A 22,319-nucleotide genomic window follows, 5' to 3' on the forward strand; every position below is an offset into this window, starting at 1 on the left:
TATCCTCAAAATATGACCAATTCAGTTCTTTATGTTTACTTTTTAGTATAATTATGAACTTACAGATTTAAGCAACTTGATGTGTTTCAGTCCATGACAGATATTATCCTCAAAATATGACCAATTCAGTTCTTTATGTTTACTTTTTAGTATAATTATGAACTTACAGATTTAAGCAACTTGATGTGTTTCAGTCCATGACAGTTATTATCCTCATTCCATCTGTGACCAGAGGAAGCTTATTCAGGTGACATCTGAGTCCTTTTGACATCACCCTGGCCATGTTTGATCACTCCCTTGCTTCTTGGTATCTTGGACAAGATGTGTGTGCTAGTAACAATCTGGATTTGTGAAAACACTTCATGATTAGAAGAGTCCATATAAAAATCCACATATCTGGCTGCTCTGGAAAAATCAGGGGCCCTGACATTACAGGGCCCACATTCCCACTGAGTGGCATTGGAGCTGAGTGGTGGCACGTACACTTCAGCTCCCCAGAACCCCACCTGGTCTGGCCCATGAAAGCCTTTAAATTTTTCACCCCTGTAATCGATGCTCAGTCAACTATTAAATAGATAAGGAATGGAAGGGAAGGGAGTGGGCAGAATCAGTGTGCAGTGGAGACATTAAGAAAGGTTTCTTAGAGGAGGTTGGGCTTGATCTGGGATTTCAAGAAACAGTGAGGTTGGATTGGATGAAAAGAGATGTGAGCAGGAATGTCGAGCTGCCTTCTCAAGGCACAGTGCAACAAATGACAGGGCCTGACCAGCCAGTGTAAGATTGGCCCAGTGACCCCTTCCAAGCACCTGCCCTTCGTTCACCCAACACATTTTGTTGCATTCCCAGTAGGTTCCAGGTACTCTTCTAGGCACTAGGAATAGAGCAGATTAGACAAAATTCATGCCCTCTTGGAGCTTATATTCTAGTGAGAGAGACTGTCCGTAAATAAATAAACATACTATATGTCAGGTGGCAGTAAGGGCCAAGGATAAAAATAAAACAGGGTGAAAGGATCAGGATTGCTAGGGGAAGCGGGGGGCTCTGATCAAGTGGTACTTGAAGGAAGTAAGGGAACAGCCCTAAGGTATCTGGGGAAAGGGTATTCGAGGCAGAGGGAATGGCAGGTGCTAAGGCCTGGAGGCAGGATTGAGCTTGGCACAGGCTGCTGAGATGAGTGGAGACAGGGCGCAGGTAATGAAATTAGAGAGAGAGTGGGAAGCCAGGTCATGTAGTGCCTGTAGGCCCTTGGGAGTACTTAGCTTTGACTCTGAGTGAGATGGGAGCCAGTGGAGAGTTTGACCAGAGTAGGGACACAATCTGTTTATGTTTTAGTAGAATTGCTATGGCTGTCATATTGAGAATGGAATAGAGGTGTAGCTGCCCAGTACAGTAGCCACACGTGACTATTGAGCACTTGAAAGGCAACCACACTGAAATGTGCTGTAAGCATAAACTACACACCAGAGGTGGAAGATTCAGTGTGAAAAAGAGAATGTAAAATATCTTGATTTTTTTAATATTGATTCCATGTTGAAATGATAATATTTTTACTATATTAAATAAAATATATTATTAAAGTTAACCTCACAATTTCTTTTATGTTTTTTAATGTGGCTACTAGAAAATTTTAAATTACGTGTGTGGCTCTCATTATGTTTCTCTAGAACAGAGCTGGACTAGAGAGTGACGAGAATAGAAGCAGAGATGAGTTGGAAGGCTCTAACAGTTTTCAGGACACAAGATGATAGAGCCTTGGTCAAGGGTGGTAGCAGTGGAGTTGGTGAGAAGTGGTCAAATTCAGGATACATATATATATTTGTGTGTTTGTGTGTGTGTGTGTGTGTGTGTGTGTGTGTGTGTGTGTGGTAAAATACATATAACATAAAATTTACCATCTTAATCATTTGTAAGTATACAGTTCAGTAGTATCAAGTATATTCACACTGTTATGCAGCCATTACCACCATCCATCTCCAAAGCTTTTTTCATCTTGGAAACTGAAACTCTGTACTCATTAAGTACTAACTCCTCATTTCCCACCCTCAAGCCCCTACCCCCAGGCCCCAGCAATCACCGTTCTACTTTCTGTCTCTATGAATTTGACTACTCCAGGTACCTCATATAAGGGGAGTCATACAGTAATGTGATCGGCTTTTGTGATCGGCTTATTTCACTTAGCATAATGTCCTCAAGGTTCATCTTCATTATAGAATCTGTCAGAATTTCCTTCCTTTTTAAGGCTGAATACATACTAGTGAGTGTGTGTGTGTGTGTGTGTGTATACATATGCCACATTTTGTGTTCATGGATTGGAAAACTTCATATTGTTAAGATGTTAATATTACCCAAAGTGATCTATAGATTCAGGGCAATCCATTCATCTTTTAATGGACGTTTCAGTTACTGTCACCTTTTGGCTGTTGTGAATAATGCTGCTATGAACATGGGTGTTCAAATATCTCTTCAGACCCTACTTTCAGTTATTTGGGGTATGTACCCAGAAGTGGAATTGCTGCATCATATGGTAAATCAGTGTTTAATATTTTGAGGAATTGCCATAACATCTTCCACAGTGGCTAGACCATTGTATACTCCTATCAGCAATGCATAAGGGTTCCAGTTTTTCCCCATCCATTCCAACACTGTTATTTTCTGTTATTTTTTACAATAACCATTCTAATGGATATGAAGTGGTATCTCATTGTGGTTTTGATTTGCATTTCCCCAGTGATTAGTGACGTTGGACATCTTTTCACATCTTATTGGCCATTTGTATATCTTCTTTGGAGAAATGTCTATTCAAGTCCTTTGCCTATTTCTTTTAATCGGGTTGTTTGTTTTTGTTGTCACATTGTAGAACTTCTGGATATTAACCTCTTATCAGATACATGATTTGTAAATATTTTCCCCCATTCCATGGATTGCCTTCTCATTCTGATTGAGGATGATTGTGTCCTTTGATGCACATAAGTTTTAAATTTTTATGTAGTCCAATTTATTTTTCTTTTATTGTGCTTTTGATGTCATATCAAAGAAATAGTTGCCATACGCTTTTCTTCTATGTTTCGTTCTAAGAATTTTGTAGTTTTAGCTCTTACATTTAGGTCTTTGATCCATTTTGAGTTAATTTTGTAAATGGTATGAGATGTGTCCAAACTTATCATTTTACATGTGGATATCCAGTTTTCCAATGCCATTTGTTGTACAAAAAACTATCTGTTCCCCGTTGAATGGTCTTGGCACCCTTGTCAAAAATCAGTTGAACATATGTATTGCAAGATTTATTTCTGGACTCTCAATTCTATTCCATTGGTCTGTATCCTTATGCTAGTACTATACTGTTTTAACTACTCTAGCTTTATAGTAAATTTTTAAATCAGGAAATTTGAGACCTCCAACTATGTTCTTTTTCCAAGCTTGTTTTGGCTATTTGGGGTCCCTTGAAATTCCATCTGAATTTTAGGATAGATTTTTTTATTTCTGCAAAAATGTCATTGGGATTTTAATAGCAATTGCCCTGAATCTATAGATCACTTTGGGTAATATTAACATCTTAACAATATGAAGTTTTCCAATTCATGAACACAAAATGTCTTTCCATTTGTTTGCATCTTTAATTTCTTTCATCAGCGTTTTCTAGTTTCCAGTATACAGCATCTGGTCTTTCACCTACTTGGCTAAGTTTATCCCTAAGTATTTTATTCTTTTTGATGCTGTTGTAAATAAAATCATTTTCGTAATTTCCTTTTTGGATTGTTCAGTGTTAGTGTACAGGATATAATTCGAAGGTAGATCTGAGAGAACTGACGAATTAGATGGAGGGTATGGGATAAAGAAGGGTTTACAAAAAGATGACCCTATAGTTTTTGGCCTGAGCAGCTTAGAGAATAGAATCACCATTTAATGACATGAGGAAGAGCAGTTTTGGAAGGAGCAGTCAAGAGTTCAGTTTGGATCTGAGGTCAAGTATCATAAGAACTAAGAATTGACTACTGGAGATGGCAAGTAGAAGTCACGGTTGCCTTTTCAAGAGTTGTTCAGTGGAAGAACAGGAAGAAAAGCCCGGTGGAGTGGCCAACTGGGATAAGCTGTTGGTTATTGGGGTAGCTTTTTAAACCTTACCAAATTTTCCGTTAAAATGCACAAAGGAACTTTAAGAGTAAAAATAAAAGCCCACAGACAACAGCTTTAACAAAGCCAGGTGAAAGGGTATCTTACAAACCACAGACTTCAAGCAGGTGAGGCCAGACCACCAACTGCAGCATTATTCTACAGATACAGAATCAGCAGCTGTGCTGTGGTAGTGGAGGGAAGAGAAAAAGGGTTCTGACAGTCCCAAGAGCCAAGGAATCCAGAAATCACCAAAAATACTTCCCCACACACACCCTCCTCAAAAGAGACTACCCACTGAACAGAAACCTCAGCAAGTGACTAAGAGAAACCACCGGTGAAACTGCAGGCATATTTCTCAGGCTCCAGCTCACAGATGAGTTAACCAACACAAAACATGGGAATCCACTGACGAGCTAAGGGAAGATCAGAGAATGCTAGGACATATCTGAAACACCCAACAAAAACTCCCTTCCAAAAGGAAAGAGCCCTCCCTGAGGAAAAAAGAGCTGGAACTGAGCAGGGCAGGAATACTGAGGAGTAAAGAGAGAGAAGCTTCTGACACTAGAGGAGACAGATCAGGAAGTCCTGGAGGGGGGCTCCATAGAGAGACTGCACCAGAAGACAGACCCCCAACTGTACAGTGCAAACAGCTACCCCATACATACAACATCCTCCTGTAAGTACAGAAAAAAAAAAATTTGGGGGGGGCAACCAGTCAAGAAGGACCAAGTCATTTATGAAGGAATGAAAATCAGAGAGGCATCAGGCGTTTTGTTTTTTTTTTTTGCGGTACGCAGGCCTCTCACTGTTGTGGCCTCTCCCGTTGCAGAGCACAGGCTCCGGACGCGCAAGCTCAGTGGCCATGGCTCACGGGCCCAGCCGCTCCGCGGCATGTGGGATCTTCCAGGACCGGGGCACGAACCCGTGTCCCCTGCATTGGCAGGCAGACTCAACCACTGTGCCACCAGGGAAGCCCAGGCATCAGACATTTTGATAGCAAAATTTTATACAAATAGAGTAACATTTTGTAAGATACACAGTAAAAAAGCTGTGACCCTAGGATTTTCTGTCTGGCAAACTGATGTTCAGGTATCAAAACCACAGACCGTCAGGAACATGCAGGAATTCACAGAAGCTATCAGCTTTTGAGGCATCTAGTAGTGAACGACCTCAGACAACCAAGAAATGACGGAAGAGGCTTTGGCAGAAGGTCTGGTGGGAGCATTGAATGTATCTAGCTGTAGAAATAGGACTAGATAACAAGGATAAAGGTGACAAGTCATGTGTAATTTTATATGCTCTGAATACATAGAGTACAATGAAAACATGAGAAAAGAAGGTATGGAAAGTAGAATAAGCTCACTGACTGCCTTATTAAGTAAGAGCAAGGTATATCACTTTCAATTATATGTTGGCAGGGAAAGGAGTGGAGGGGGAAGATCAAGGCTACTTGCTAATTTTAGTATTGCCCCTAGGAGGGAGTCCAGTGTATTAAAAAGAGGGGACCCAGGGTACTATGTAAAGACATTAGTATAAAGGTAACTGTTGGAACATAAACATACATTTTCTGACACTTTCTCAAGAAAAAACTGGAAAGAGAGGGAAAGGATACAGTGAGTTTAGGCAGCTCTTTCCAGAAACTTTGTAGAAAGGCCAGCTGAGAATCACAGGGGTCCCTTCAGGGTGTGACTTTGTAATTGGAGTGTGACGTATATACTCTAAAGTACATGGATCCTAAGTGCACAACTTGATGCACTTTCGCAAAAGTGGACATAACATGTGAGCACCACCCAGTGGAAGAACGGGGAGGGCTTGTAGGGACAACAGCATGATTCTATGCTGATGGTAATTAATCCAGTGGAGAGGGGGCAGTTGACAGAAGGTCCTAGAGGCGAGAGCGGTGGGATCTTGGGCTCGAGTTGGCGGAGAGTTGGGCCTGGCATGCGTGGCCACAGTTGTGGGAAGGTGGGCCGGTGGGGGCGACCGTGGATGGCTGTCAGATTGCTCCTGCTTCTGCTTGCTCAGTTCAGTAGTTGGCAGTAGGAAGTGAGGAAGATGGATGGTTTGGGAGGTTTGCACTGGAAAAATGTGTGAGACAGTTACCAAGAGGAAGGAGAGAGAGGCTGGATTCCCAGGCAGTATGGGTCTGTGAGCTCACCATCACCCCAGGAACCTGTCTGTCACAAAGGATGGTTATTGCTGGGGTCACATCCTCGAGTCAGTCTCCTTTCCGGCGCTGAGATTTTTGATTCTCTGCAGTGCTCTGTGGCCTGCAAGTCCATCTGTGTCCTTGTTCCTGCAGGGAACCTCGAGCCAGAAGCAGACTCTCTGCATCAGGATGCTTGGGGTCTGGACTGGGGTCATGTCCCTGGATTCGGGCAGTTTGTCATGAAAATGTATTTTAGTTGATCTAAAATCCATTTTGAAAACACCAGCCAGGGGCAGAGGGGCAGGCTGTGGATATGAACCTAGCAGAGTTCTCTTTTTTTTTTTTTCCTTTTTATTAAAAACAGTTCTACTGAGGTAAATTTGATATACAATATGCTGTACATATTGAAATAGCACAGCTTGATGAGTTTAGCATGTGTTCCCTGTGAAGCCATCACAGCTGTGGTACAGGTTCTCATGTGGAACACAGGGTGAAAGTCTCGGGGGAGGCGTCCAGCACCGCTGCTTGACCACAGCCAGTGGGATCAGAGCTGACAGGCACAAGGGCAGAAACTCAGCTCAGACTGGAGCACGCAGAAGGGGAGCTCACTGGCCCACGAAGCCAAGAAGTCCACACAGTTGGCCGCCTATTATCAGAGCTGGGCTGTCTCCACTGGATGAGTGTCATCCCCGGGGCGTGTGTGGCACCAGCATGGTGGTGCAGCCCCCTGCACCCTCCGTGGCTCATCCTGACATTCCCTGCAGAGTGGCTGACACAGTACCCGAAGTCCCCGCAGGCATGGGAAATGCTAATTAACTTGTGGCCACCACCGCAAACCTCAGTGGATTCCACAAAGTGTGGGTCCAAGAGTGGAGAGAGATGTGTTGCGCCCAAAAAAAATTGGAAGCCACTGCTGGCAGAAGGAGAAGTGGATTCAAGGGAGCCAGTGACCAGCGTCCACCCAAGAGTGGTGTTGTTCCTGCTGGTGGGCACTTGGGGAGGGAGCTGAGAGGAGGACAGACAGGGTGGGCACTGACTCTGTTCCACCTGACCCCCGGGCTAGGGAACAAGCTCCCTGCCCAGGCCATTGCCCACAGCAGTGAGCTCACCTTGAAGTCAGGTGCCTGCAGGTAGAACACAATCCACAAGCAGGGGCAGTTGCCTGGTGTCACCCACACTGTACCTGAAGGGTACTAAGGTTCCAGAAAGCCAGGGGAAGAACCCTGATAGGGCTTCCTTTTAGACCTTTGTCCTTGATGCCCCCCTTTTCTTCTCCCAGCCCCATATTGCCCCCCAGTATGTTCCCAGAACCACCCAGGATCCATTTCTCTTGCTGTTTGGCCATCCGTGCAACGAGAAAGCAGATTCCCAGGTTCCTACACTGGAGAAGGGCCTATAGCCCTACCAGAGCCCTGTTTATGGTTAGAGATGGCCCACAGGTGGGGACCCCCTCCCCACACACCTAGTTCTAGGCCTGTGTCTTTATTTTCGCCTCCCAAAGCCCCACAGCCTTGTTGCAAGTGTGGTGGACTGCTAAGGAGAACCCGGTTTTGAGCTGCACAAGTGTCCGGAAAGAGGTGATGCGGCCCAAAAGATGTGTGCCACTGTAGACCACACCACACACCAGGCAAGTGGCCCAGAGAGAGGGAGCCTTGTGGACAGCCACCAGCCCTCAGAGGGCCTGGGGGCCCCTTCTTCTTTGAGGGGCCCTTGAGGGTGCAGTGGACAGGTAGCCTGAGGGAGGGAGGAGAGGAAAGAGGACTCCTTCCCTCACTCAGCTGTCACTGAGGGCACCCGCAGGAGGCATGCCCTCAATTAGGACTCTGTCAGTCTGAAAAGGGTGAGGCAAGCTGTCAGCCTCAGGACGTACTGGGTGAGCAGGCCTGATGTCACCCTGCCTCTGCTCCGCTTTCCCCTCCATGCTTGGGCTCCAGTGGGGGCCCCCGTGCTCTTTCCCAGCACTCCTCACTTGAGCCAATCACTGTGTCCAGGGGCCCCATGGGGCAGCGCTACAATGGTGGGACCCAAGAACAGTCCAGGCAGACGCCACCAGCAGCTGTCCCTACAGGGCTCGGCAGGGTCTGCACCCCAGAGGCTGGAACAAGAAAGGCATCCCAGGGAGCACCCATGAGTGCTGCCAGTCAAGCCCTTGTAGGGGACACAGAGTGCAGGAAGGGGCACGTGGAGCTGTCTCCTTGTGGTTTCTTCTCTCCTGGCCCTGACCTCACAGAGAGGGCCTGACAGGATGAGCACCAGAACCTGTCCCTGGTGAAGGAGGACAACACAGTTGTGTGTCTGGCCAGAGAGGATGTAGGGCTGAGCCACAGCATGGCCTCCTGCTCTTTCCCGCACGGCCACCCCGCAGGCAGTGGGGCAGTTCACTCGCTCAGTGCTTTCCTTCCCATGTTGTATTTCCCAGTCTTCCCCAGCTCTTCAGGAGGTGTCAGAACAGCCTGCCAGCCCGACCTCACCCCTCGGTGGCCTCCAGGGGTCCCATGCACAGGAGGCTCCAACCGCTTCCCAGGGCCTGCTCAAACTCTTCCAGAGAAACACGTCCATGGAGGACCTGGGAGCCAAGGGGGTAAGCCCAGACTCGGGGCTCCACCACCATGTAGGCCAGATAGGGGGAAGGGCAGGGCCAGCCTGCGGCCCTTGGGTGATGATGTGCAGTGCCCAGGGACACCCTGAGTGACCTGTTCAGAAGTGCTGGTCATGGGCTTCAGGCCTCTGCAGGGGGTCCCGTGTCCCTGACGCCCGAGGGTGATGCCGTGCACAGCTCAGCCTGGGCTCGTGGCATTTTCGCCACAAGCCCTTGGAGGAGAGGTGGAGGGCCTGACGCCTGCCTCAGCACTCAGGTCGCATCCACAGGCCCCTGTCTGCTGTTCCCCCAGGCCAAGGAGAAGATGAAAGAGGAGTCGTGGCACATCCACTTTTTTGAGTATGGGCGCGGCATGTGCATGTACCGCACCGCCATGACGCGGGAGCTGGTGCTGAAGGGCATCCCCGAGAGCCTCCGGGGGGAGCTGTGGCTCCTCTTCTCTGGTAAGCTGCCCTGGCCTCATGGCCCCACAGCCTTAGCCTCCATGACCCCCAGTTGGCCTCCTGAGTCGGCCAGGCAGGAACCACCAGCCTTTAGAGGGCGAGAACAGGTCTCTCAGCTGTAATGAAGCTCATGTGTGCCAGGAGGGGCGTTCCGGGGAGCAGAAACCAGTGAGGCGGTGCCTTCCCACCCGCAGTGGAAGGCAAACAGGCCTCCTGAGGCCTTCTTTCCTTGGGTCAGGCTCTGACAACATTCACACCCTTGGCCACTTGGATGGTTTCAGGAGGGCAAGTCAGCCATTTGAACTTGGGTGGGGTGACTCCTCTCAGAAGCAATCATGAGGGAAACTCTGCCTGGCACCTCTTAGTTGGCCCCAAAGTGCCACTACTCTTCTGCAGTGCATTGACGTCTCCACCCTGCCCTGTTGCCCTCGAAGTCCCGGGAGGGGAGGAGGAGGGAGACAGCTACCAGCTGTGTCTCCACAGGGGCCTGGAATGAGATGGTGACTCACCCTGGCTACTATGCTGAGCTGGTGGAGAAGTCCACAGGGAAGTACAGCCTGGCCACAGAGGAGATCGAGCGAGACCTCCACCGCTCCATGCCTGAGCACCCTGCCTTCCAGAATGAGCTTGGGATCGCTGCACTCCGCCGGGTGCTGACTGCCTACGCTTTCCGAAACCCCACCATTGGCTACTGCCAGGTACAGGGGCTTAGCAGGGTCCAGAGACAGCATCTCCCACCAGAAGCTCACAGGAGCACCTCCACATGGCTCTGGGCCTAAGTGATGGGCCCACACACCTGTGACTGTGCCCTGTCCTCCCCCAGGAAGATCCTAATCACAGAAAAAGATGAAATTAGAAGCAGTGTTCATCGCTCACCTTATCCCCTTGCCATGTATGTGCTTCTGGTCTGGGTCCTGAGGCGTTTGATTATTTTGTGTGTGTGGTAAAATACACATAACATAAAACTTACCATCTTAATCATTTTAAATTTACAGTTCGGTGGCATTAGGTATATCATTGTACAACCATCACCACTGTCCATCTCCAGAGCTCTTTTTCATCTTGCAAAATGGAAACTGTACCCATTAAACAACTCCCCTGCTTACCCCTGGCAACCACCATTATCTTTTCTGTCTCTATGATTTTGACTAAGTACCTCATATAAGCATCATACAGTATTGTCTTTTTGTGACTAGCTTATTTCATTTGCATAATGTTCTCAAGTTTCATCTATGTTGTAGCATGTGTCAAAATTTCCTTCCTTTTTAAGGCTGAAGAATATTCCATTGTATGTATACACCGTGTTTTGTTTATCCATTCATCATCCATGGCCACTTGGGTGGCTTCCACATTTTGGCTGTTGTGAATAGTGCTGCTATGAGCATAGGTGTACAATATCCAAACCCAGTTCTTTTGGGCATTATACCCAGAAGTGGAATTGCTGGATCATATATTTAATTTTTTGAATTATGAGAGTTGTCATAGCATTTTCCACACGAGCTGCACCATTCTTCATTCCTACCCACAATACACAAAGGCTATAGTTTCTCGCCACCTTCACCAACACTGGTTATTTTCTGTTTTTTTTGATAGTAGCCATCCTAAAGGTATGAGGTGGCATCTCACTGCAGTTGGGTTTTTTTTGTTTTTTTTTTTTGCGGTACGCGGGCCTCTCACTGTTGTGGCCTCTCCCGTTGCGGAGCACAGGCTCCAGACGCGCAGGCTCAGCGGCCATGGCTTACGGGCCCAGCCGCTCCGCGGCATGTGGGATCTTCCCGGACCGGGGCACGAACCCGTGTCCCCTGCATCGGCAGGCGGAATCTCAACCACTGTGCCACCAGGAAAGCCCCTCACTGCAGTTTTGATTTGCATTTCCAGGGGCATTTGATTTTAAATCTAGTGGGCATTTTCATGGCCAGGTCAGATGGCTTGCTGTTTCCCTATGACTGCCTCTGGATTTCAGAGAAATCACTTTTCTGTAGGACCAGTGTTCTGCAGGACATATTGCCAGTGCATGGAAAACCAGTGTGCTGGCTCTAAATCATTTTTAAGATAATTTGCCACCATTAATGCTTTTTCTTACAAGCCTTGGTATCAGCTCAAGCTGTGCATGGCCACTACTTTGCCATGGCCTCCCTGCAGCCACGTGGCCATTGCATGCAGCTCACTCACACATCCTTCTGGCCCCGTGCTGCACCTGTGACACCAGACACCACCCCGAAGAAGGCCTCACCTTCTCGGGTGTCCAAATGCCTGCAGGCCCAATTTGAGGAACTTGGTTGACCGTTTTGGTCAAATTGATTTCCTGCAAATTGTCTTTTGGCAAATTGCCCAGAGTTGGTTGGAAGAGTTTGTTGTTGCCAGGCCTGCTGGTAGAGGAGGATGCATAGGCCACTTGGTGGGGGTGGGGGGGGGACAGCTCCATGACACCCCCTACCTGTCTCTGTGCCCATAGGCCATGAACATCGTCACCTCAGTGCTCCTGCTCTATGGCAGCGAGGAGGAGGCATTCTGGCTGCTGGTGGCCCTCTGTGAACGCATGCTGCCCGACTACTACAACACCAGGGTGGTTGGTGAGTGCCTGAGACTGGCAGCTCCCTGTGGGGGTGGCAGGCCTCCCTGGGCCAGGTCTACATTCAGCACATCCCACAGGTGAGCTCTTGGAGGCCTCGCAGCCTTGCCCCAGGCTGCAGACAGTCACAGGTTCCGCTCCATAGATTAGGAAGCTGCTAAATCTTCACACAGCTGAAAAGTAGAGAGCCAAACACAGACCCCAACTGTCTCTCCCAGACTTTTTGCGATTCCCTAGGAGTTGCTGGCAGTGAGAGAAGAAGTTAGCTTGGGGCCTAAATTCACATCCATCTAACTCTTCTTAAACATTTTTATTGTGGAAAATTTCCAGTATCACAGCTAGAGCATATAGTATACCCCCATGTCAACTGTTAGGAACTCACAGCCAGTAGAATCTGTGTTATTAAATGGAAGTGCACTTGTGAATATATTTAATTACATATATAATTAAGTCTGGTATTCTAAAATGTCCCTCCCTTACTGTTTGCTTTTGGGGTTTTCCACTCTTGGGGTCCTTTAGAATTGCATCTGTTCACAAGCTTCAGGTCAGGACACACACAAGCTACTGAGATCACTGTTTACTTCTTTTTTTGGTTTGGTTTGGTTTTTTTTTTGTTGTTGTTTGTTTGTTTGTTTGTTTGTGGTACGCGGGCCTCTCACCGCTGCGGCCTCTCCCGTTGCGGAGCACAGGCTCCGGACGCGCAGGCCCAGCGGCCACGGCTCACGGGCCCAGCCGCTCCGCGGCACATGGGACCTTCCCGGACCGGGGCACGAACCCGCGTCCCCTGCATCGGCAGGCGGACTCTCAACCACTGCGCCACCAGGGAAGCCCTGGTTTGGTTTTTTTTTGTTTGTTTTTCATTTTTTACTTTTTCTTATTATTTTATTTATTTATTTTTAACATCTTTATTGGAGTATAATTGGTTTACAATTGTGTGTTAGTTTCTGCTTTATAACAAAGTGAATCGGTTATACATATACATGTATCCCCATATCTCTTCCCTGTTGCGTCTCCCTCCCTCCCACCCTCCCTATCCCAACCCTCTAGGTGGTCACAAAGCACCGAGCTGATCTCCCTGTGCTATGCAGCTGCTCACTGTTTACTTTTGATGCCCTAGAGAGAAATTAGTGTTTCCCAAAAATAAAATCTAAGTATAGTGGAAGAAATTGTTCTTTTTACACAGCGATTTGGAAGTAGTAGAAAGGAAACTTACATAATTTTTTCCATTCTTGTTTTCTCCACCCCACCTGCCCCCCTCCAGCCCTCAGTTGTAAGCAGAGCTGGCTGGGGACCAGGTGAGCTTCTTGCAACTCAGACCCTGGGGTCCCACATGAGGGCCTGCCTGAGTCAGGGGTGTGAGCTCACCATTCAGACTCCTTCGTTCTCTCCCTAGGGGCCCTGGTGGACCAAGGCATTTTCGAAGAGCTCACAAGAGACTTCCTGCCCCAGCTCTCCGAGAAGATGCAGGACCTGGGGGTGATTCCCAGCATCTCGCTCTCCTGGTTCCTGACCCTCTTTCTCAGCGTCATGCCCTTTGAAAGCGCTGCGGTCATTGTTGACTGCTTCTTCTACGAGGGCATCAAGGTGATTCTGCAGGTGGCCTTGGCCATCCTGGATGCCAACATGGAGCAGCTACTGGGCTGCAGCGACGAGGGCGAGGCCATGACCGTCCTGGGCAGGTGACTGAGCTGGCCTCCCTCCTCCTGCTGGGGAGCTGGCCAGCACTGACTGCAGCACCCCACCCCTCCCCAGCCCTATGTGCTTCTTGGTCAGCATCCTGGGACTGTACCTACCAAGTGCCCAGACAGGGCTAGACCTGGGGATACTCCAGGGGGGCGGAGAGAGCCTCCTTTCTGGAAGGAGACAGAACAGTACTGGAGTAGTAATAAGTGCTGGGAGAAGGTAAAACAGGTAGTGGGCCAGAGCACACTGGACTGGACGGCTTGGTGGGCAGGAGGCAGCTGGAACAGCAGGGCCTCCCTCCTCTAGCGAAGGTTGGGTGTCTGTTATTCCCACAAAGCACTCCTGGTCGTGCCTTTCCCAGCTCAGTAGCATCACTGTCGCCCCGTCACCTAGACAAGGGCCCATGTTGGGCCTACTGTAGCTGCTGAATGAGCTGATATCCACCAGGCACACCTAAGGCCCAGGGTCATCCTGGCTGCCTTGTCCTCTGTCAGTCCACGCATCCCATCCTCATGGACTCTCTCTGGGGTCCAGCCCCTCCCCTCAACCCCTACAGCCTCAGGGCAGACCCATGACACCCCTGCCAAGGGCCCTGTGTCTGTATCGTCACAGTTTTCCTTGTTCCAGTCTCATCCACCAGCATCCCACAGGGCTCTTCCTGATCAGAATCTGACCCTGTTCCTCCCTTGGGATATGGGCACTCCCTGTGCCACTGGTGGTTTTCTGGACAAAGGATCTAAGTCCCCCAGCCTGGCCTTCAAGACCTTTATAACCAGGTGCCTTCCTAGGGGGTCCTCACTGTGGCCCAGGCCCTGAGCTCTATATATACAGCCTTGCCAGCCCACGTGCATGTACTTGCCCAGCCTGGAATGCTCCTGGCCACCCGGGACAGCCAAGGACGCTGCCACCTGCCTGCCGAGCCAGCCCAGTGCTGACTGGGAACCTGTAAGGGTCCCAGGCTGGCAGAGTTGTTGCTTCTCTGCTATGGACCATGCTAGCTCTTTGTCCTCAGTGATGACAAGATACTCAGCCCATGGCCAGAGTCGGCAAGTGGTTTTCATGCCCATTTCCCACACCAGACAGATGGGTCCCCTCCTCAGCAGCAGGGCCTGACCAGGAACGGTGCCAGAGCCAGTGGGTGTGTCCCACCTGAGTGTCAGGCCGAGCCAGAGAGCCTGGGAGAGTGTGAGGTCCTGGCTGGCCTAGTCCAGCCAAAGTCAGGCCCTGTCCCGAGGCTGTGTTCCTCGGACACCCCCACAGCAGGGCTCCTCCCTCGCCTTCCTCCTGGGACACTCCTTTGGTCCCTGATTCTTCCTGGCCAGGCAGGGAGTCCTCACATCTGGCCCAGTGACCCGCCAGATGGAGGAAGCATGTCATCCCTCCAGCTGGGACAAACCTCTCTCCTGGTTTGGTAGGGTCTGGACTTGTAAAGGTCCCCCCCGCCGTGAGACCCCAGTGGACAGCCTAGCTTTCTCAGAGTTAGTGCTCAAGCCTCTCAACTGCCTCCAGGGGGCATCCCTGATTTGCCAGGGTACCCATCCCTGATTTGCCTCTCTCCCTCCTCCCTGCAGTGGCTCATCTTTCTCTCTCCTGGAGGATGCCTGACCCTCAGCACACTCACTCATTGATTGGGAGTCTGGGCAAATTAGGTCTCTCCACATCACTTAGCCATGGGTAAGACACCCCTGTCACCTGTGGGTGATCTAGATTTCTGTCCTTTAATCCTTACAGATACCTGGATAATGTGGTCAATAAGCAGAGTGTCTCTCCTCCTATCCCACACCTCCATGCCCTGCTGACGAGTGGAGATGACCCTCCTGAAGAGGTGGACATCTTCGACCTCCTGAAAGTGTCATATGAGGTCAGCACTCACTGGGGGCTTCTTGCCCAGACCACTCCCTTGGGCCGTGTGGGTGCAGTTGGCCATGGTGGGTGGCTGTCCTCTGCTCTGTGGTTCCACCTTATCTCACTGAATCACCTCTGACTGGTAGAAATTCAGCAGCCTGAGGGCCGAGGACATTGAACAGATGCGGTTTAAACAGAGGCTGAAAGTGATCCAGTCCTTGGAGGATACGGCCAAGAGGAGTGTGGTACGGATGGGCCCGGGCTTCCATGGCCCCAGGGTGCAGGCTGGGAGCTAGGGTGGGGATGGTGACCAAGTGGGCTGCTCCTGCCGAGCCATCTCCAGACTTCCCTGAGGAGCAGGGTGCAGAGTCCCCTAGCACTGTCTTGTGTGGGACTGAAATCCAGGAGTGAAGGGGCAAATTTAGGGAAGTGGGGAGAGGGCTGGGTCACAATTTTCTGCTTGTGGATTGGTCACAGGGAAGCTTCTCTGATGCCTCAGTGCCTAAAGGCTAAGCATGATCCCACTCTGGACTGAGCCCTCAGGCCTGGCTTTAACCCCTGCCCCTGGGTAGCGACACTCAGCCACCCAGCCCTCCATCCACTCAGCCCGCTGACCTCTGCTGCAAGCCTTTGTCCTCCTGTCTCTGGAGGGAGAAGTAACTGCGAAGTTCTAGGTCACCTTCCAAAGTGCCAGTGCCAGGGCCTTTCGAGGGATCCAGATAGCAGTGTCTTGATCACCGCCCCTCACCCTGTGTCCCTGACTGGGTGTTCAGAACAGAAAGGCACCCCCAGTGCCCACCAGGAAGGAGCTCAGGGAGTGTGAATTGAGTGACAGGATGGGTGATGAGGGGTAGGAGTGTAGACCACACTTTCTTTCCTGAATGGACTACCCTCATGTGCTCGGCCAGCTGGCAACACCAAGAGGGCAGTTCGTGTCTTCGCCCTCATCCACATGGGGATTCTCTCAAAGAGCAGGAACTTGAGAATTCATTAATACATCCTGTTTCTCTTTCCTTCTAGGTCCGAGCTATACCTGGGGACATTGGTTTCTCAATTGAAGAGCTGGAGGACCTTTACATGGTGTTTAAGGTGACAGCCAAGAGCAAGGGAGGACCACTATCCCATCCTAGTCCCCTAAATTCATCCTCAGGGTAGCAGCCTCCTGCCAGGAGAGAAATAGGTTTAAAAGCATCCTCAGATGCAGTTACTACAAAGTTCACATGGTAGAATTTAATCCTTCTTGGAGTTTAGGCAGGACACTCTTTTAAGTGGAAGAAAATCCACTCAAGTCAGCTTATATAAAAGGGAATGCATTGGCTCATGAAACTGAAAAGTCTAGGAATGTACAGCTTCAGGCATGACTGAATCTAGATGTTCCAACATCCTGTCAAGCTCCCCTACCTCAGATATCACCTGGACTGCTCTTCCTACAGAGTGGCAGGACTGTTGTCAGCATCTCCAAGGTCATCCTGTCCACTCAGTAACCCCAGTGAAAAGAAAATTTTTCTTTCCAAGTGGTTTTAGCAAAAAGCCTAGGGTTAATTGTTGGAATGACTCAAGTTAGGTGCTGTGGCTACAGGAGGGTGTTTGCTGCTGACCCAAAACTGGGCCACGTGCCCACCCCATGGCCTGAGGGTGGGACAAGAGGGGCTCTCCAGGAAAAGTTCAGGTGCTGTTAACAGAAGAAGGGGAAAGGGTGTGAAGAGCAGGCAGAAACAGCCATGTCTACAATGCCTTTCTGATCTCATTGTCGGGTCCCATCTGCCCCTCCAGCTGCCTCTGGTTCAGCCCCCAAGATAACCACCCTGCTATGGCCTTAAGGTCAGAGCAGTCCAGCCAGTGCCACCTCTCACTCGCTGTGGCCGCCGTGGCTAGCAGTCCTAGGGCCCTGTCTTGACTCACACGGCTATAAACTAGGGACTGATGGTACCAACGCAGGAGGTTCTGCGAGATGCTCTGTGTAGCTCAGTGCTCACTATCCAGGGCTCTGCAGACTTGGATGGAGGAGGAGGGTGAACACACCAACCAGCCTGGTAATCCTAAGCGCCCAGGGGCCAGGAGGCCAGGCCATCTCACCAGACTATGCCCCCTGCAGGCCAAGCAGCTGGCGAGTCAGTACTGGGGGAGCAGCCGCCCTGCAGCTGTGCGTCGGGACCCCAGCCTGCCCTACCTGGAGCAGTACCGCATCGACACGAACCAGTTCCAGGAACTCTTTGCCAGCCTAACACCCTGGGCCTGTGGCTCCCACACATCCGTGCTGGCGGGGCGCATGTTTCGGCTCCTGGATGAAAATAAGGACTCGCTGATCAACTTCAAGGAGTTCGTGACAGGGATAAGTGAGTGGCTCCGGGGCCTGCAGGGGCCTTTCCGTGCCCACGCCCTTTCTGAGGAAGCCTCCAGATGCCAGCCCTGGCCAGTCTTCCCACTGCAGCGAGCTGAGGGCAGCCTGGAGCCCTTGACCCTTGATAAAAGAAGTGCAGTTTTCCCACTGGAGATACATGGAGGTCCAATGGGAGCCCTCCCTCCCCTCCCCTCCCTCAGTCCACTGCTGGAGGCCGGGTCTGCAGGTCCCAGAGAAGGGGCAAGCCAGAGGCCTGGTGCTCACCCCCAGGGTCCTCTCCAGGAGGGAGTCAGGTGGTGAGGAGGGTCCCACCAGAACCCATTGGAAGGGGAGGTATTCGAATATGGACTGGCCGTGGGACTCTTGTGCCCTTTTGCCAGCGTGCCTCCTTGCTGGCCTTCCTCCACAGGTAGGATGTACCATGGGGACCTGACAGAGAAGCTCAAGGTGCTCTACAAGCTGCACTTGCCTCCAGGTGAGAGCCTTCCGTCCCACTCCCCAGCAGGGGCTTCTCATGTGTCCAGAGCTGGAGGTGCAGCATTCCATGGCACAGGCTTCTGTGGAGTTCTGGGCCTTGCGGCAGCTAGGGTCCCAACATAGTGGAGGCTCGCCCGTCCTGACAGAGAGAGTGGAGGAGCCAGAGCATGGGGGCTGAGGCCCAGCCCAATCTTGGTCTGAGAGCAGGGCCATGACCTGAGTGACCTGGGAGGGAATGTGCGGGAGTCTCAGGGAGGAGTCTGCCCACAGGCAACGGCCCAGATGGAGCATTATGCCACTCAACTAGAACACCCCCTCGTGAGGGGGACTCACAGGAGTGGATATTCAGGTTTGAATCTCTTGTGTTCATTAGCTTATCCTTAAGTCTCTCAAGGGTTCCTGTTTCTCACCAGAGGAGTGGCCTGGGGGTGCCAAGGCCAGGGAGCCCTGTTGTATGGCTGCTCTCCTCTGGTTTCTCTAGCAGTGCCGGGCCTGCTGGGACACTGACAGTGGATTGTCCGCAGTAGCTGGTCCCAAAGCAGGGGCTCTTGCTGCTTCATGAGCCTAGCTCACCTGGCTCAGCAGGGGTGGCCACTCAGAGTTGTCCAAGTGCAGTGGGGGAGGGCTTCCCCATTTTCACAGGAGGGAATTGAGATGGGCTGGTGAAAATTTGGCCCCAGGGGTTCTGCTCTGGGGTGGAGCTGTCCTGGGTTCCTGCTGTTGTTCATGACCTGCCCCTAGGAGTCAGCAGCTGCCTCAGAGTTAGCCTGAGTGATTTTTCATCCCAGAGGCTCTCACTTGATTGGCCTGGGGCGGGGTCCAGACTGTAGTTTTAAAGCTTCCCCCAGGGTTGTTCTCTGCATCCAGAGTTGGAGAAACAACTGCTCCTGACACAGATATTCTCACCTTTGGCTGGTTGTTCCCTGTAACGCAACAAGGAACACTTCCATGGAAAGACTGGTATAGGCCACCTCTCATTCTGCTGAGAGAGAGGCCTGGGCTGGGCAGACCCCACTGTGCCGAGAGCCTGTCCATGAGGGCACATGTGGCCAGCGCTGCCACTTCCAAGCCGCCTCTGCCCGCCTTGCTTCATCTAGGGCTCTAGTGGCGACCCACACCTGCCACCTCCCCTTGTGCCACACACTGTTAAAACTCACTCACTTCCTCCCCCTCTGTACAATGGGGAATAAGCCCCCTGCACAGAACCAAGTGGATCCGACACCCCAGAGACTACTTTATCGCAAAATGAGGCAGGCCAGTATGTGCTGGTGTGGAACAATGCCCAAGTGTATAAAGTGAGAACAAGTCACTTGTGCCTGGCCTGTCCCTGCATATGTACCTGCAGGAGCATAAAACATCCCAAAAGAATCCTCTGGGCTGCATCATCGTGGGGTAGGAGAAAGGATGGCCGCTCAACCATCTCCCAGCTGCACTGACTGGATTTTTATCTGGGATATGTATATATTACATTTTCAAACACAATGCACGAGTCAACCAGAATCAGTCGTCAGCTGTTAACACTATGACCATCCACCATATTGGTGGGGCTGGGAACTGTGGAGCACACAGTGGCAGGTGCAGCGAGAGCCCTTGTCCAGGACTCAGGGAGGTTTCGTTTGGTGAGAATCATGTTGTTCCCTCCTGCCCTCACTCTTCTTTTGCTCCGAGCACAGCCCTGAGCCCAGAGGAGGCTGAGTCAGCCCTGGAAGCGACCCATTATTTCACTGAGAACAGCTCCTCAGAAGGTGAGCGCTCTGTATACCACTGGCCTCGGACCCTGTGCCAAGCAACACTGCTGTGGGGCGCATGCAGGTGGCCTACGGCCCTCCATGGGCTCGGGGAGTGTGCTGCGTGGGGAGGTGCAGAGTGAGAGCCAGGGGAAGCTGCCTCTCTCTCTAGGGCCAGGCCCCCTTGTGGTGTTCTCACTCCTGTTTCTCTTGTCTCTGCCATCCCGGACCCGGGCTTCTCCCTCCCTCTGCCTCTGCTCCTCCTCTGCTGTCCCTTCCAGCATCTCCTCTGGCCTCCGACCTGGATCTTTTCCTGCCCTGGGAGGCTCAAGGTCAGTGCCTGGGGGGCAGGGGCGCCCCCTTTGCACTTGGCTTCCCCAGGGCCTTGGGTTTTATCTCCTGAACTCTCCCCTGCATGGTCAGGAGGCCTGGAAGCATTTAGTTCCAGAGACGCCTCCTGTGTGGCTAAGTTCCGAGGAGGACCCAGAGCCAGCCGTGGACTGGGGTGGAGAGAGGCAGCTGCTGTGCTTGCGTGTGGGCAGTAAATGAGGACACACAGTATAGTGGGTGTTGCACAGGCACTAGGGTGTCACCTCCCCAGGCACGTGCAGAAAGTATTCTGTCATCATGGTCATAGGAAAAACACAAAATGCTATCATTGCAAAGCTGTCATTGTGAAACAGACAAAGCACAGATGAGCAGAGGTGGAGGAGAGTGGTAGATGCTTTCTTTGGAAACATTTTCATGTTCCACACAACTTTTTTGTTGGGGAAAAATACGTATGTTGAGTGCCTATTAGAAGTCATCCCTGTGCTACACTTAAAACCTGTTGGGAGTACTGGGTACAGGGTGATGGGGCATTCTGGGCCTGGGATTTGACAATCAAGCTGGTGGTATGTAATACACCTAGAAAACCAACCAAAACACCACCCTATAATTTCTCATGGGGGATAGGTAATAACACACCAAGGATAATACACACTCAAAAGTGAAAGTAAAAGGTACTATCAAGGTATTATCGGGCTTCCCTGGTGGCGCAGTGGTTGGGAGTCCGCCTGCTGATGCAGGGGACACAGGTTCGTGCCCCGGTCCGGGAGGATCCCACGTGCCGTGAAGCGGCTGAGCCCATGGGCCATGGCTGCTGGGCCTGCGCGTCCGGAGCCTGTGCTCCGCAACGGGAGAGGCCACAGCAGTGAGAGGCCCACGTACTGCAAAAAAAAAAAAAGATATCAAGACACCCAAAGCAATCCTGTTGACAGTGCCAAAGTCTTACTTAACTTGACTATGAAGCTTGAGGACCTTGATTTCAAGTATACAAACTAAAGAAACAGATGTATCTTCTGTTTTATCAAGGATGCTTTAGGCTTGTCCCAGGCACTTCCAGGAGACGCCAGGGACTCGGGGTACAGATCCCTGTCCTCAGACCTCACATAGCCTCCAGGCAGCAGTCCGTTCCCTGGTGAGAAGCCTGAGCCTGGAGCGCTGTGCCCTTCCCTGCCACCACATAGCTGCCAAGGGCCATTCAGAGCTGGGACACTGCCTTTTCACCTGAGGTCCCCCCACCGGCCACATTCTCTCAGGGAACAGGTCTGCAAAAGCTGGGCAGCCTGCTTGCCCCAAGTTTATGGTCACCATAAGGAGCACAGTGTATGCAGACTCCAGCAAATATGTCACTTTAAGAAATACAGTGCTGAGTGCAGGATTCACGTACATAAAATTCCTCATCAGCTAGTGTGGCAGTTGCAGGTTGAATTGGTAATTAGGACTCCCCTGAGTTTGACCTTTATCAGCAGAAACTATAGAAATCATTGGTCTCAGACTTCTTGCCCATAACGTGTGCCATCGTTCACTTAAGAACTGTATGGTATGACTTGTATTCTTTTGAAAAGAGGATGTGAGGGTTCAGTGGCTCTGTGGTTCAGGTGGAGTGAGACAGCCCTTCTCAGAGAAGGCAGAGAAGAAGCAGCATCCAGGGCCCAGGGCCAGGTCCGCTTCCGCAGGAGAGCACAGACTAGACCGACCACTCAAGGACCTTAGTGGTTTGGAGTCATAACAGAAGAATGTTCTTGTTCTTTTTATTCATCCCATTGTCCAGAAGCACTACAGCAGGAAGAGCAAGAGGGAGCTGGAAATGACGTCCAAGAAAAAAGAAGAGGTGTATATTTAGGCCAACATCTGCTGATGCTGGTAGAGGTCTCAGGGTGGGTGGGGTCTGGTTGCCCTGTCACTGCAGAAGAGCCCCGTACCCTGGGGAGATGGCAGATGCATGCCTGACACCACAGCTCTCCTTGAGGTGAATGCCCAGCCCATCAGCTGTCCAGCTGTCATCAGCCCCAGGCCTGAATCTCCTGTAGCTGTGAACACCCCCAG

At 50.9% G+C, this 22,319-nt stretch overlaps 1 protein-coding gene across 3 annotated transcripts in view; it reads left to right on the forward strand.

Moving 5' to 3' along the window:
• Positions 1–22,319, forward strand: part of TBC1D9B (TBC1 domain family member 9B) — a 41,662-nt gene that overhangs the window by 16,469 nt on the left and 2,874 nt on the right. Inside the window, exons 7-19 of one of the 3 annotated variants that reach the window (XM_024764792.1) lie at positions 8,682–8,843; positions 9,154–9,304; positions 9,788–10,002; positions 11,760–11,877; positions 13,270–13,555; positions 15,291–15,420; positions 15,551–15,649; positions 16,425–16,493; positions 17,500–17,740; positions 18,155–18,220; positions 19,896–19,967; positions 20,231–20,281; positions 22,045–22,104. In XM_024764792.1, coding sequence (XP_024620560.1) covers positions 8,682–8,843; positions 9,154–9,304; positions 9,788–10,002; positions 11,760–11,877; positions 13,270–13,555; positions 15,291–15,420; positions 15,551–15,649; positions 16,425–16,493; positions 17,500–17,740; positions 18,155–18,220; positions 19,896–19,967; positions 20,231–20,281; positions 22,045–22,104 — 1,720 coding nt within the window. The remainder of the gene's footprint in view (positions 1–8,681; positions 8,844–9,153; positions 9,305–9,787; positions 10,003–11,759; positions 11,878–13,269; positions 13,556–15,290; positions 15,421–15,550; positions 15,650–16,424; positions 16,494–17,499; positions 17,741–18,154; positions 18,221–19,895; positions 19,968–20,230; positions 20,282–22,044; positions 22,105–22,319) is intronic. The other 2 variants (XM_024764799.1, XM_024764802.1) reach the window with 2 other exon arrangements.

The sequence above is a fragment of the Neophocaena asiaeorientalis genome, unplaced genomic scaffold (genome assembly GCF_003031525.2).
Source record: "Neophocaena asiaeorientalis asiaeorientalis breed wild unplaced genomic scaffold, Neophocaena_asiaeorientalis_V1.1 scaffold241, whole genome shotgun sequence".
Lineage (NCBI taxonomy): Eukaryota > Metazoa > Chordata > Mammalia > Artiodactyla > Phocoenidae > Neophocaena > Neophocaena asiaeorientalis.